This window comes from Hyla sarda, chromosome 4 (genome assembly GCF_029499605.1).
Source record: "Hyla sarda isolate aHylSar1 chromosome 4, aHylSar1.hap1, whole genome shotgun sequence".
Taxonomy (NCBI): Eukaryota; Metazoa; Chordata; class Amphibia; order Anura; family Hylidae; genus Hyla; species Hyla sarda.
The window spans coordinates 196,732,951-196,746,221 of record NC_079192.1 but is presented as its reverse complement, the minus strand read 5'-3'; the positions used below and the strand labels follow the sequence as shown (position 1 = coordinate 196,746,221).

The window sequence follows — 13,271 nt, the reverse complement described above, 5'->3', positions numbered from 1 at the left end:
CCCCACAGGTGTTTAATGAAAATTCTTCAAAGTTAGATGGAAAAATGAAAAAAAAAATGTTCTTCACAAAAATGCTGGTGTTACCCAAAATTTTTCATTTTCACAAGGAAAAATAGGAAAAAAGCCCCCCCCAAATTTATAACCCCATTTCTTCTGAGTAAGAACATACCCCATATGTGGATGTAAAGTGCTCTGCTGGCGCACTACAATGCTCAGAAGAGAAGGAGCGCCATTGGGATTTTGAAGAGAAAATTTGTCCGGAATTGAAGGCCACGTGTGTTTACAAAGCCCCCATAGAGCCAGAACAATGGACCCCCCCATGTGACCCCATTTTGGAAACTACACCCCTCATGTAATGTAATAAGGGGTGCAGTGAGCATTTACGCCCCACAGCCCACTGTTCCAAAGATCTGTCAAATGCCAGTGGGGTGTAAATACTCACTGCACCCCTTATAAAATTCTGTGAGGGGTGTAGTTTCCTAAATGGGGTCACATGTGGGGGTTCCACTGTTCTGGCACCATGGGGGGCTTTGTAAAAGCACATGGCCCCTGACTTCTATTCCAACCAAATTCTGTCTCCAAAAGCTCAATGGTGCTCCTCCTCTTCTGAGCATTGTAGTGCACCAGCAGAGCACTTGACATCCACACATTGGGTATTTCCATACTCAGAAGAAATGGGGTTACAAATTTTGGGGGTCATTTTCTCCTATTACCCCTTGTAAAAATGTTAAATTTGGGGGAAAACCAGCATTTTAGTGAAATAATTTTTTTTCATTTACACAACCAACAAAAAGTCATCAAACACCTGTGAGGTGTTAAGGCTCACTGTACCCCTTGTTACGTTCCTTGAGGGGTGTAGTTTCCAAAATAGTATGCCATGTGTTTTTTTTTTGGTGTCGTGCCATCATAGGGGCTTCCTAAATGCGACATGCCCTCCAATAACCATTTCAGCCAAATCCGCTTTTCAAAAGCCAAATGTGACTCCTTCTCTTCTGAGCATTGTAGTGCACCAGCAGTGCACTTGACGTCCACACATTGGGGTATTGCCATACTAAAAAGAGATGGGGTTACAAATTTTGGGGGGGCATTTTGTCCTATTATCCCTTGTAAAAATGTAAAATTTGGGGGAAAACTAGCATTTTAGTGATAAAAAAATCATTTACACATCCAACTTTAACAAAAAGTCGTGAAACACCTGTGGGGTGTTAAGGCTAACTGGACCCCTTGTTACGTGCCTTGAGGGGTGTAGTTTCCAAAATAGTATGCTGTGTGTTTTTTTTCTCTGTTCTGGCACCATAGGGGCTTCCTAAATGCGACATGCCCCACAAAAGCCATTTCAGAAAAACTCACTCTCCAAAATCCCACTGTCGCTCCTTCCCTTCTGCACTTCCCTAGTGCACCCGCCGAACACTTGACATGCACATATGAGGTATTTCCTAACTCAAGAGAAATTGGGTTACACATTTTAGGAAGATTTCTCTCCTTTTACCACTTGTAAAAATTCAAAAACTGGGTCGGCAAGAACATGCCAGTGTAAAAAATTAAGATTTTGAATTTTCTCCTTCAATTTGCTGCTATTCCTGTGAAACACCTAAAGGGTAAACATACCTTTTGAATGTCATTTTGAATACTTTGAGGGGTACAGTTTTTATAATGGGGTCATTTGTGGGGTATTTCTAATAAGAAGGCCCTTCAAATCCACTTCAAAACAGAACTGGTCCCTGAAAAATTTCGATTTAGAAAATTTTGTGAAAAATTGGAAAATCACTGCTATATTTTGAAGCCCTCTGATGTCTTTCAAAAGTAAAAACATGTCAACTTTATGATGCAATTATAAAGTAGACATGTTGTATATGTGAATCAATATATAATTTATTTGGAATTTTTTCATCAAATTTTGGAATTTTTCCCCAAGAAACAATGCAAGTATCGACAAAATTTTACCACTATCATAAAGTAGAATATGTCCCGAAAAAATTATCTTGGAATCAGAATGAAAGGTAAAAGCATTCCAGAGTTATTAATGCTTAAAGTGAAAGTGGTCAGATGTTCAAAAAAAATGGCCGGGTCTTACAGTGAAAATTGGGTGGGTCCTTAAGGGGTTAATAGTTTTCCTTGAAGGGAAATTCCTTAACCCCTTAAGGACGCAGGACGTAAATGTACGTCCTGGTGAGGTGGTACTTAATGCCCCAGGACGTACATTTACGTCCTGTGCATAACCGCGGGCATCGGAGCGATGCCCGTGTCATGCCCGGCTGATCCCGGCTGCTGATCGCAGCCAGGGACCCGCCGGCAATGGCCAACGCCCGCGATCTCGCGGGTGTCCGCCATTAACCCCTCAGGTGCCAGGATCAATACAGATCCCGGCATCTGCGGCAGTTCGCGATTTAAATGAACGATCGGATCGCCCGCAGCGCTGCTGCGGGGATCCGATCATTCAGAACGCCGGACGGAGGTCCCCTCTCCTTCCTCCGTCCGGCTCCCGGCGTCTCCTGCTCTGGTCTGTGATCGAGCAGACCAGAGCAGGAGATGACCGATAATACTGATCTGTTCTATGTCCTATACATAGAACAGATCAGTATTAGCAATCATGGTATTGCTATGAATAATCCCCTATGGGGACTATTCAAGTGTAAAAAAATTTTTACAAAAATGTAAAAGTAAAAGTAAAAAAAAAGTGAAAAATCCCCTCCCCCAATAAAAAAGTAAAACTTTCAGTTTTTTCCTATTTTACCCCCAAAAAGCGTAAAAAACATTTTTTATAGACATATTTGATATAGCCGCGTGCGTAAATCTCCGAACTATTAAAATAAAATGTTAATGATCCCGTACGGTGAACGGCGTGAACGAAAAAAAAAAAAGTCCAAAATTCCTACTTTTTTAATACATTTTATTAAAAAAAATTATAAAAAATGTATTAAAAGTTTTTTATATGCAAATGTGGTATCAAAAAAAAGTACAGATCATGGCGCAAAAAATGAGCCCCATACTGCCACTTATTCGGAAAAATAAAAAAGTTAGAGGTCATCAAAATAAAGGGATTATAAACGTACTAATTTGGTTAAAAAGTTTGTGATTTTTTTTAAGCGCAACAATAATATAAAAGTATATAATAATGGGTATCATTTTAATCATATTGACCCTCAGAATAAAGAACACATGTCATTTTTACCATAAATTGTACGGCGTGAAAACAAAACCTTCCAAAATTAGCAAAATTGCGTTTTTCATTTTAATTTCCCCACAAAAATAGTGTTTTTTGGTTGCGCCATACATTTTATGATATAATGAGTGATGTCATTACAAAGGACAACTGGTCGCGCAAAAAACAAGCCCTCATACTAGTCTGTGGATGAAAATATAAAAGAGTTATGATTTTTAGAAGGCGAGGAGGAAAAAATGAAAACGTAAAAATTAAATTGTCTGAGTCCTTAAGGCCAAAATGGGCTGAGTCCTTAAGGGGTTAAGTAGTCTGGTCAAGTATAAGCGAGTAAGTCTTTACGGTTACGTGTTAGCCCTGACCATAATTTAAAATATTCTTAAAAGTCTCCCATTTAGTGTCAGTATTCTTGTTTTTGAGGACATTATCCTATATTATATTGTTAAGGGCTTCTCTGAGTTGATCAAACTTTGCCTTCCTAAAGTTCATTGTTTTTGTGGCCCCTCGCGAGGTTCCCTTATTGCAGAACAAGTTATAATATATTATTTTATGATCACTATTCCCTAGGTATCCTTCTACCTGCATGTTAGTTACTCTGTCAGGTCCTTAAAAACCTTAAAAAATACATGAACTAAATCACAGCCCTGTATTAAGGCACTGGCAATATACCAAGAATATTATTTTTTTAATTAACTGGATGCAGTAAATTAGAATCTTTTACAGTAATATTTGCTCACATAGCCATAATACAACCTTTAAAGTTCATGTAAAAAAATTAGAAAACAAATTGGTGCTATCATTACAAACAATTCTGTTGGCTTACTAAAAAGAAGATGTACTTGTGAACTAACATGTCATTAAAAATAACAAAGTATAATTAGAAATAAAACAAAGACAAAACAGTTTCACTCTCATAATGGTTTTATAGAAATCCCCTACTGAAAAAACACCAGGTCTATACAGATGTGAGGTAGAGGGGTTGTTCCAATTAACTAACACAAAAAGCATAGACTTGCATTGAGGGGGTGGGGCGTGACATCACACAGGGGCGGAGTCGTGACGTCACGATACTCCGGTTCCGTGGTTGTCACGCTACACTTTTGGAGTGCGCAATGATATATTGCGGGGGTCCCCAGCGGCGGGACCCCCGCGACCTAACATTTTATCCCCTATTCTTTGAATAGGGGATAAGATGTATTAGGGCCGGAGTATCCCTTTAAGTACCCTGTCCCTGCTCAAGCTAATCTGTTGGTCCATATAGACATAATGGCATCACATAGTAGCTGCAGATTTGTCATCTTCACATTAATGTTGCAAATTTCCTGTTCCACCACATCCCAGAGGTGCTCTATTGGATTGAGATCTAGTGACTGTAGAGACCACTGGAGTACAGTGAACTCATTGTAATGTTCAAGAAGCCATTTTAATAAGTTGTGAGCTTTTACATGATGCATAATTCTGCTGAAAGTAGCCATTAGAAGATGAGTACACTGCGGTCTACGGTGTCCAACTCCATCCCGCGTCAGGGGAAACAGCGTCTTGCCTCCTCGCTCAGACCAATCTCCGTCAGGCGTCAGCCGCAACTCCCTCCTCTGTCATCCTAAACTTCCTCATCCGAAACTCCGTCATCTCTCAGACGAAAAACCTTCCTGCCATGTAGCAGAGCCGAGTCAGTTTCAGCTCTCTGCTATACGGGTTCTGCTGTACATGCTATTCAGTGTTGGCTCTGCTATACAGCACATATAGTGTCTATAGTATACACGTGCAAGTTTCACAGTTTCGACTCTGCTATACAATGTGTAGCGTTGGCCCTGCTATGCGGCAGGAAGTTGTGTCTGAGGGAGAATCGCCTGAGGCATGACTGCGTTTTGGACGAGAGAGTTGTGGCTGAAAGATGACAGCGATTGTTGTGAGGGAGAAGACAGGACACTGTTTCATCTGACAGGGGACGGAGTTGCGGCTGACGACTGATGGCGATTGGTCCGAGGGAGGAGGCAGGACGCTGTTTTGCCTGATGCGGTACGGAGTTATGGCTGATGATGTCATAAAATGGACGCCATAGTGGTCATTAAGGGAAGGACATGGTCAGCAGCAATACTAAGGTATGTTTTGTTTAAACAATGCTAAATAGGTACTAAAGATACTGTGCCGAGATAATGCCTCCAACACCATTAAACCAATTATAAAAGGAAGGATGGATCGATGCTTTTATGTTGTTTATGCCAAATTTTGATCCTGACATCTAAGTTACACAACTAGAATCGAGACTCCTCAGACCAGGCAACATTCTTTTATTGTCAAATTTTTGGTGAGCCTGTGCAAATTGTAGCTTAAAGAGTACCTGTCATCAAACCATATTTTCTAAACTAACTCAGATTATATTCCCTAACTACTCCTGACACCCCTCCTGCCTTTAAAAAATATTTCCAAGCTTTAAAAAGCTCTTTATCATACCTTTCCCCTTGCTCACATTGTGTGGGTGTTCCCCAGCAGGTGTGATGTCACTGAAGCCTGCGAGAGCTGTGCCTCGCCATGCTCTGCACGCACTTTTTGAGTTTGGTCTCCTGCCAGGCCAGGAGGAGACCAAACTTACTGTTTGACTTGCGGCAGGGAACAGAACAGAGCCACCTAGTGGCAGTTTTTTCAATCACATTAAAAACATATAAAGGTTGAGAATTTTAACAGCAAGTAAACAGCAAAGTGTCTTATAACTACATAATGAACAATATATTAAAAGTTTAGTTTGGTGACAGGTACTCTTTAAAGACAGAGGGCCTACATGTATGCCCAGTGCTACTCCCGAACTATAAAGCTCACTCAGCAACTGAGAGTGTGTCATAACCGGTTGGTCCCTGCTGCTATCAGAAGCCAGGACCCACGGCTGATTTTGGACATCGCCGATTGGGCTGATTAAGGTGTGTAAAAGTTCCGAAATCTATATGCCGGTAGCTCAGGGATGTTGATTGGAACATCCGCAGCAAAATTGCGGGGCCCCAATCAGCTGTAAGAACAAAAGGAAGTCTCTTACCTGCTTTCCTGCCATCTGATCAGCACACCTATGCTGCAGCCAGCCATGACAGGCTGTAGTAATGGAGCACCAATAATACTGATCAACAGTATTCTATGAACAGCATTTTTCTGTGTTTGCAATCTGATGATTGAATGTAACAGTCCCCAATGCGCACTAAAAATTGTAAAAAAAAGGGTAAAAAAAAAGTTAATAAATGTAAATAAGCTCCTCCTCTAATAAAAGTTAATTTTTTAAATAAAACGATTTAAACAAAAATATAAACGTACAGTATGTGGCATAGTCATGTGCGTAAATCTCCGAACTATTTAAATATATTTTTAATGCATATTTCTGGTCGCTTTATATTGTATGAGAGCTAATTTTTTGCCACAATTTTTTGTCACAATTAGCAGCAAGGTCCTGGCTGCTGATAGAAGCCATGAATCACTGTGCATGAGGCTATTGCAGCTCCTGCGCTTGCTTCATGTTAATGATGTAAATGTATCCAATGGCACTACTGCTCTATAGCTGCCCTTGGCCAAGGGAAAGGTTTCTGGGGAGTGCTCTGCAATAAATATGTAGGTTTATGGCACAAATTGTGCCTTTAAGGTCGGGTTCCAGGTGGGGGTCTCCTTTTTAGATAGGTAATGTAACTTCTAGGATACTAAGACTATATTGAGCAGCTTTATGAAGTGTCAATAGTAACAGTCCTAGCTCCCTCTTTTTTTCAGTCCAATCTTTCTATTTGTCTATAATCGTGATGACTGCCAATCCTCTAGGCATAATTTTGCACCCTAGGATCCCCTTTCTCTAAGGGTGCATTCACACCAAGTTTTTGCAATACAGTTCCCGTATCAGGTTTTTTGATGAAAAACTGATTTCTCAAAACCGGACCAAACTGTATCAAAATGTGTGTACAAATTTTAACCCGTATACAGTTAAAAACCGTCTACGGTTTAAAAAATTATGTCTGGTTGCACCCGTTTAAAAAAAAAAAAAAAAGTATATGTTTTTTACTTTTCACTCCATTATGAATAAGATTTCACTTGTTAGATTGAAATTCCAAGAAGAAAAACTGTGCAAATTCAAAAACCGTACGGTAAAAACCATATGGAACCGTATGTACATACAGTTCTGTACAGTTCCCATTGACTCCCATGTTAAAAAAAAAACGTATACGGTTTAATACAGTTTTTCACCCGGACCAAAAACCGTGGTAGGCTATGGTTTTGGGTACGGGAAAAAAACCTGACAAAACCTTACACAATGCAAAACGGTCACAACCTGATGCATCTTTTGGCATACGGTTTTCAATAGAGAGTCGATGCATACGGTTTTCAATACGGTTCCATACGGTTTTCACATTGAAAACGTATACGGGAACTGTATTGCAAAAACGTGGTATTAATACACCCTAAGATGTATAGTTTACTTTATCTGACAGTGTTTGCATCAACTTACTGATAACTTTACAGTATCCTATGACACATCTGTATCTCTTATTAGGTGTAAATCTATATCCCACCTATTTCCCTAATAGCCGATACCTTACAAGCTCATTGCTTTTATCTTTTTTTACTCTCTATATACTGAAGATCAATAATATACTGGTTGGTTAATATGTACCTAATATAGTTCACCTTGTTAAATTTCAAATTATGGGGAGCATTTAACATGGTCTTTAGAGCTCTTTTTCTGTGTAGATTTGTCTCACATTTGGCATAGCACTGCCCTTCAGGCTACTTTTTTCACCTTTTTAGTTTACACTTAAAAAAACAAAATTGTACAGACCAGCTGTTAAAGGGGTACTGCAGTGGAAAACATTATTAAAATATATATATATATATATATATATATATATATATATATATTTTTTTTTTTTTTTTTTCAAATCAACTGTTTCCAGAAATTTTAAAAGATTTGTAAATAACTTCTATAAAAATGTTTTATACTTATCAGCTGCTGTATACTACAGAGGAAGCTGTAAAGTTATTTTCTGTCTGACCACAGTGCTCTCTGCTGACAACTCTGTCCATGTCAGGAACTGTCCAGAGTAGGAGAAAATCCCTATAGCAAACCTCTTCTGCTCCTGAAAGTTCCTGTCACAGACAGAGGTGGCAGCAGAGAGCACTGTGATCAGACTGAACGGAGCAACTCACCTTCCTCTGGAGCATACTCTGCTGATAAGTACCAAATGGATAAAGATTTTTTAATAGAAGTAATTTACAAATCTTTTTAGCTTTCTGGCACCGGTTGATTTGAAAAAAATAAAATCAATCGGAGTACCACTTTAAGGTTTGTCTTGGGGTATGTTCACACTGCGGAATTCCCATCAGTGTGAAAATTCCCATCAGTGTGAACGGGTCTTTCGCGAGACCTGTTCACACTGTGGAATTTGAGCGGAAAATTTCACCGCTGAAATTGTTCCGCGCAAAAAAAAAAATTAACATATTCATTCTTTGCGCGGAAGTCCACGAGCACTGCATAGCTGTCACCATTGCAGTGGTGCAGTGCAGTGCCGTCCTACCGCCAAGGCGGCTGCCAGACAGAATCTCTGCTCGCTGAATTCAGCTATTCATGCAGTGGCAATGAATCAACTGAGACTTTTTGTGAAAAGGCACAAAAAAAGGCTTAACACCACCAAAAGTCTCTAAACTACACCAGCCCAGACTTAGCTTAGCTTTTTGGTGTATGTGAAGAGTAAAATTTTGGAAAATGTGTACCTCCACAAAATGTATCAAAAGCCCTGCGATCATTTAATAAATCTGGTGCTGCTACACATTACCAGCACACACAAAAAAGGTGTAGAAAAATGCTTCACTAAACTATAATGAAATGTTGCAAATTTTTCTAATATTTATAGATGTAAGTATAATGGACCACACAATTTGACTTTCAGCTTGCTGTGATCGATAGTTTATTCTCATCATTAGCTGTAGAAATTACCTCAAAGGAAAGAGGTAGACAAGAGAAGAATGTGTAAGTGCGCAGTTCTGTCCATTATAGCCCATGGGAGTTCCAGAACAGCAAAGCCATTTTATTTTGGAGTTTTACAGCAATGCCTTATATTTTAATATAAAAATTCACAATGGTTCACATAGACAAAACTGGCAAGGCCTTATTCACATAGTGCAAGTCAATCTGATTCTGACACAGAATCCATGCCAAAGTATGTGATGAGTAGCAAGGACGTGAATTTGCCCCATTGTATGTGGGAAATTCCTGTCTAATGGTGCATTCACATCACGTTTTTTACATACAGTTGCCGTATACAGTTTTCAATGTGAAGACCGTATACATCTGTATGAAAAACCGTATTCATTGACACCTCATTCAAAACTGTAGACAACTAGATGTATCCGATTGTGTACAGTTTTGTTCTTTTACATGTTTTTCACTGTGTGCAATATTGTGGTCTACTACGGTTTTGGGGTTCTGGGCATGAGACTGTCCGGTTTTGGGTACTTTCTAGATGTTATTAAAACCGTATAAGGTTTTTATAACATTGCACTCAATTCAAAATGCACATTAAAATATATACAGTCATGTCAGTTGTTGGTTACCCGTTCAGGGAAACAATAAACTGATACAGCAATCGTATGTAAAAAACGAGATGTGAATGTAGCCTATAGCCAAATTGTTAAGTGCAAACAGCTGCAACCTGGTATTACTATACCTTCAAGATGATAAAACAATTAAATACCTAGAAAAGAAAGTATCACTTATGCACTTCAGCACTAAAGATGTAAATCAAATATTCAAGCATTACCTGTGCCATTCAGCATTGTAAAGATTTACAGAACTACAGCTACTTTCTTTCCACTAGCACTTTAGACAGTATTGATTGATTGACTGTATACACTGAACAATTCTGTGTATTAGCACAGCATTGATCAGTGTTCTCAGCTCCATAACCACAGGCTGCCTGCAGCATTGGAGTGCCCATCGAACCAGAAAAAGGTAAGAGACCTCTGTCCGTCTTCTAAGCTGATCGGGACCCTGCGATGTTTCTGCAGGGGGTCCTAATCAGCTCCTTGAGCTAACCGGCAGTTGATGTTTCCTGTTTTAGACACTGCAATCAACTTTGACTGCAGCATTTAAAGGCTTAATGCTGGACATCGGCCTAATTGGTAATGTCCTCCATTAGCTGTGGGCCCTGCGGACATTGGCCTAATTGGTAATGTCCTCCATTAGCCGTGGGCCCTGGCTGCTGATAGCAACTGGGAACCAACAGGTATGAGACGCACTCAGCTCCTGCATGGGAACGGGACAAGGGCGTACATTTACGCCCGACATCCTGAAGAGGTTAAATTATTTTTTTATTTATTTAAATAAACCCGTGACTGGATCCAGAAAACGTTAAGCCAGGTTATGACAGTTTTATAGCTGTCCAAAAGAAAGAAGTATCATTAATACTAGTAATGGTTATGCTGCAATTCGCAGTCATGATTATTGCTAGAAAAGCGTCTTTGGGTACTTCTAAAATTGTTTAAAAAAAAGCCATGACTGCAGTTTTAACTTGTAAATTAAAATGTTTTTTTTCCAATTGATGCAATAAGCCCAGTATAAAATGTGCAAATTCAAACACTAAATGCTGACAGCCCTGACACCCACCCCCACATATTCAGTAAAGAATCACAAACTAGTACAGTCCGAAGTTGCAAAAAAGAAAAGAACTGGAGGGAAAAAAAACAAGAGGGGCTGCCGGGGAGGAGGGAGCAAGAAGAAAAGACACCTTCCTATCGAGGATGAAGAAGAACAGACCACATTAATAAGACGAACTGACACCAACAAGGAGAGTATCAAAATATTTAACCTCTCCAAACATATATTTAATGAGGCTGAACAGAGTCTATTTGGGGGAGGACTCTCCTTTTGCCCATCCAGCGGCATCAATGAATTTGATTTATATGTGGATCTGAATAGATTAACTCGCAAACTGACAGGTCATTTCTCCATGCAGGACCTACAAGGAAATCACTGGACACCTACAGAAGGAAAAATGTATTTCCCTGGACCGTCCCTCATTACTACACATCTAAAACCAGCCTCTAATTTTTATCCCCTCCATCACAGGGGACATTTTGTTGAAACCTTTTTCGAAATGGTGGTGGCGGACTTCAGGAAACTTAACAAAACACTTGAGAAATCTAATCTTTCCAGTAAAGAAAAACAAGACTTAAAATCCCTGTCTGCCAACCAAGACATCGTTATTAGAAACACAGACAAGGGAGGAGGCATCGTCATAAGGACTACGCTACTTATACAAATGAGGCATATAGGAGTAACCAACAGTACTATATGACACTCGGCTATAATCCCACAGAAGAATTCTCCAGCTCCTGCCAGAATCTCATTCTAAAAGCATATGAAGATCCACGGCCCAGAAAACATTCATCTGTGAATGTATTGATTACATCCTCAAACATAATTACTTTTCATTCGGGAAAACAATCTACTTTCAAACACATGGCACTGCAATGGGCACACGCTTCACCTCGGCATTTTCAAATATATTTGGGGGCACATGAGAAACACTACATCTACGGCGACCATCAATGGTCCCACAACATAATAACATATAAATGTTACATTGATGACCTGATATTCATGTGGAATGGATCTGAGGTGGAATTTTCAGTATTCACAGAATATCTTAACACTAACTTCTACAACATTTCCTTGAGCGGTAAATGCTGTGATTCTAACATGGAGCACTTAGATCTACTACTGACTAATGAAAAGGAGGAAGTCATCACTAAGACCTTCTTCAAAAAGGTTGATTGTAACAGCTTGTTATCATTTGACAGCTGACACTACAAAAAGTGGAAAACTAATTTGCCATATGGACAATTCCAACGGCTTTGCAGGAATTGCACCAAGATTCGGGACTACAAACAACAAAGCAAAATCATCTCACAGAGATTAAAAGAAAAAGGTTACCCCTCACACATCATTAAATCAGCATACCATAGAGCACTTAAAAATCCAAGGGACAATGAAAAAAGTGAACACATATCCAGGATAAACGAACCAGAACATGAGTGGGTCAGTAACAACAACAAAATAGTAAATGGAGAAGAACAACCAGACAAAAGAATAGAGAAAAATTTCAAACACAACTTCATAACCACCTATTCTGTAGGACGTCCTACGCATATTAAATAAACATCCTCACCCAGGACCCTATTTTAAGAGGACACATCCCAGAAAAACCTATTAATTACAGGGGAGCAAGAACCCTCAAAAATGCCCTGGCTCCTAGCCACCTGAAGGACAGAGAACCTAAAAAAAACTCCAGTGGGAGCCACTCTGGGGGTTTTCAAGTGTGGGACGAAACCTTGCAAATGTTGCACAAATATCCTAGATGGAAAGCCGCTACTTGAAGCACATGCGCACTTGTGCCTCCTGAAGTGCGGCCCCTTCCTCTTGACTCCCGAGCGGGCGCATGCGCACCGGCTAATCCCCGTTGTTTGGTCCCGCTGCACTTTTTCTCTGCTATCAAAACTGTTCTTTACATTAAACTATGGCTACTATGCCTTGCATATTGTTATAATAATATACAGTGATGGTCGTAAATGTTGGCACCCCTAATATTTTTCTAGAAAATGAAGTATTGCTCACAGAAAAGGATTGCAGTAACACATGTTTTGCTATACACATGTTTATTCCCTTTGTGTGTATTGAAACTAAACCAAAAAAGGGAGGAAAAAAAGCAAATTGGACATACTGTCACACCAAACTCCAAAAATGGGATGGACAAAATTATTGCCCCCCTTAACTTAATATTAGGTTGCACACCCTTTGTAAAAAAGAACTGAAATCAGTCACTTCCTATAACCATCAATAAGCTTCCTACACCTTTCAGCCGGAATGCCATCCATTTCTGGGTGCTATGTGACGTATGTTTGGGGGTCCTTGTCTTGCTGGAAGACCCATGATCTCGGATGCAAACCCAGCTTTCTGACACTGGGCTATACAGTTGATAACACTCAGATTTCATGACGCATTGCACACATTCAAGGCACCCAGTGCAAGAGGCAGCAAGACAACAATTGAAACTCCACCATATTTCACTGCAGGTACTGTGTTCTTTTATTT

General features: G+C 39.7%; 1 protein-coding gene across 2 annotated transcripts in view; it reads right to left on the bottom strand.

The window, feature by feature from the left end:
* The window catches only part of LOC130368872 (uncharacterized), a 192,531-nt gene that overhangs the window by 111,066 nt on the left and 68,194 nt on the right, over window positions 1-13,271 (bottom strand). For both annotated transcript variants that reach the window (XR_008892593.1, XM_056573209.1), the window contains one exon: window positions 6,189-6,344. Coding sequence is in view for 1 of the 2 variants with exons in the window: in XM_056573209.1 (XP_056429184.1) it covers window positions 6,282-6,344 (63 nt within the window). In the remaining variant the exon portion in view is untranslated. The remainder of the gene's footprint in view (window positions 1-6,188; window positions 6,345-13,271) is intronic.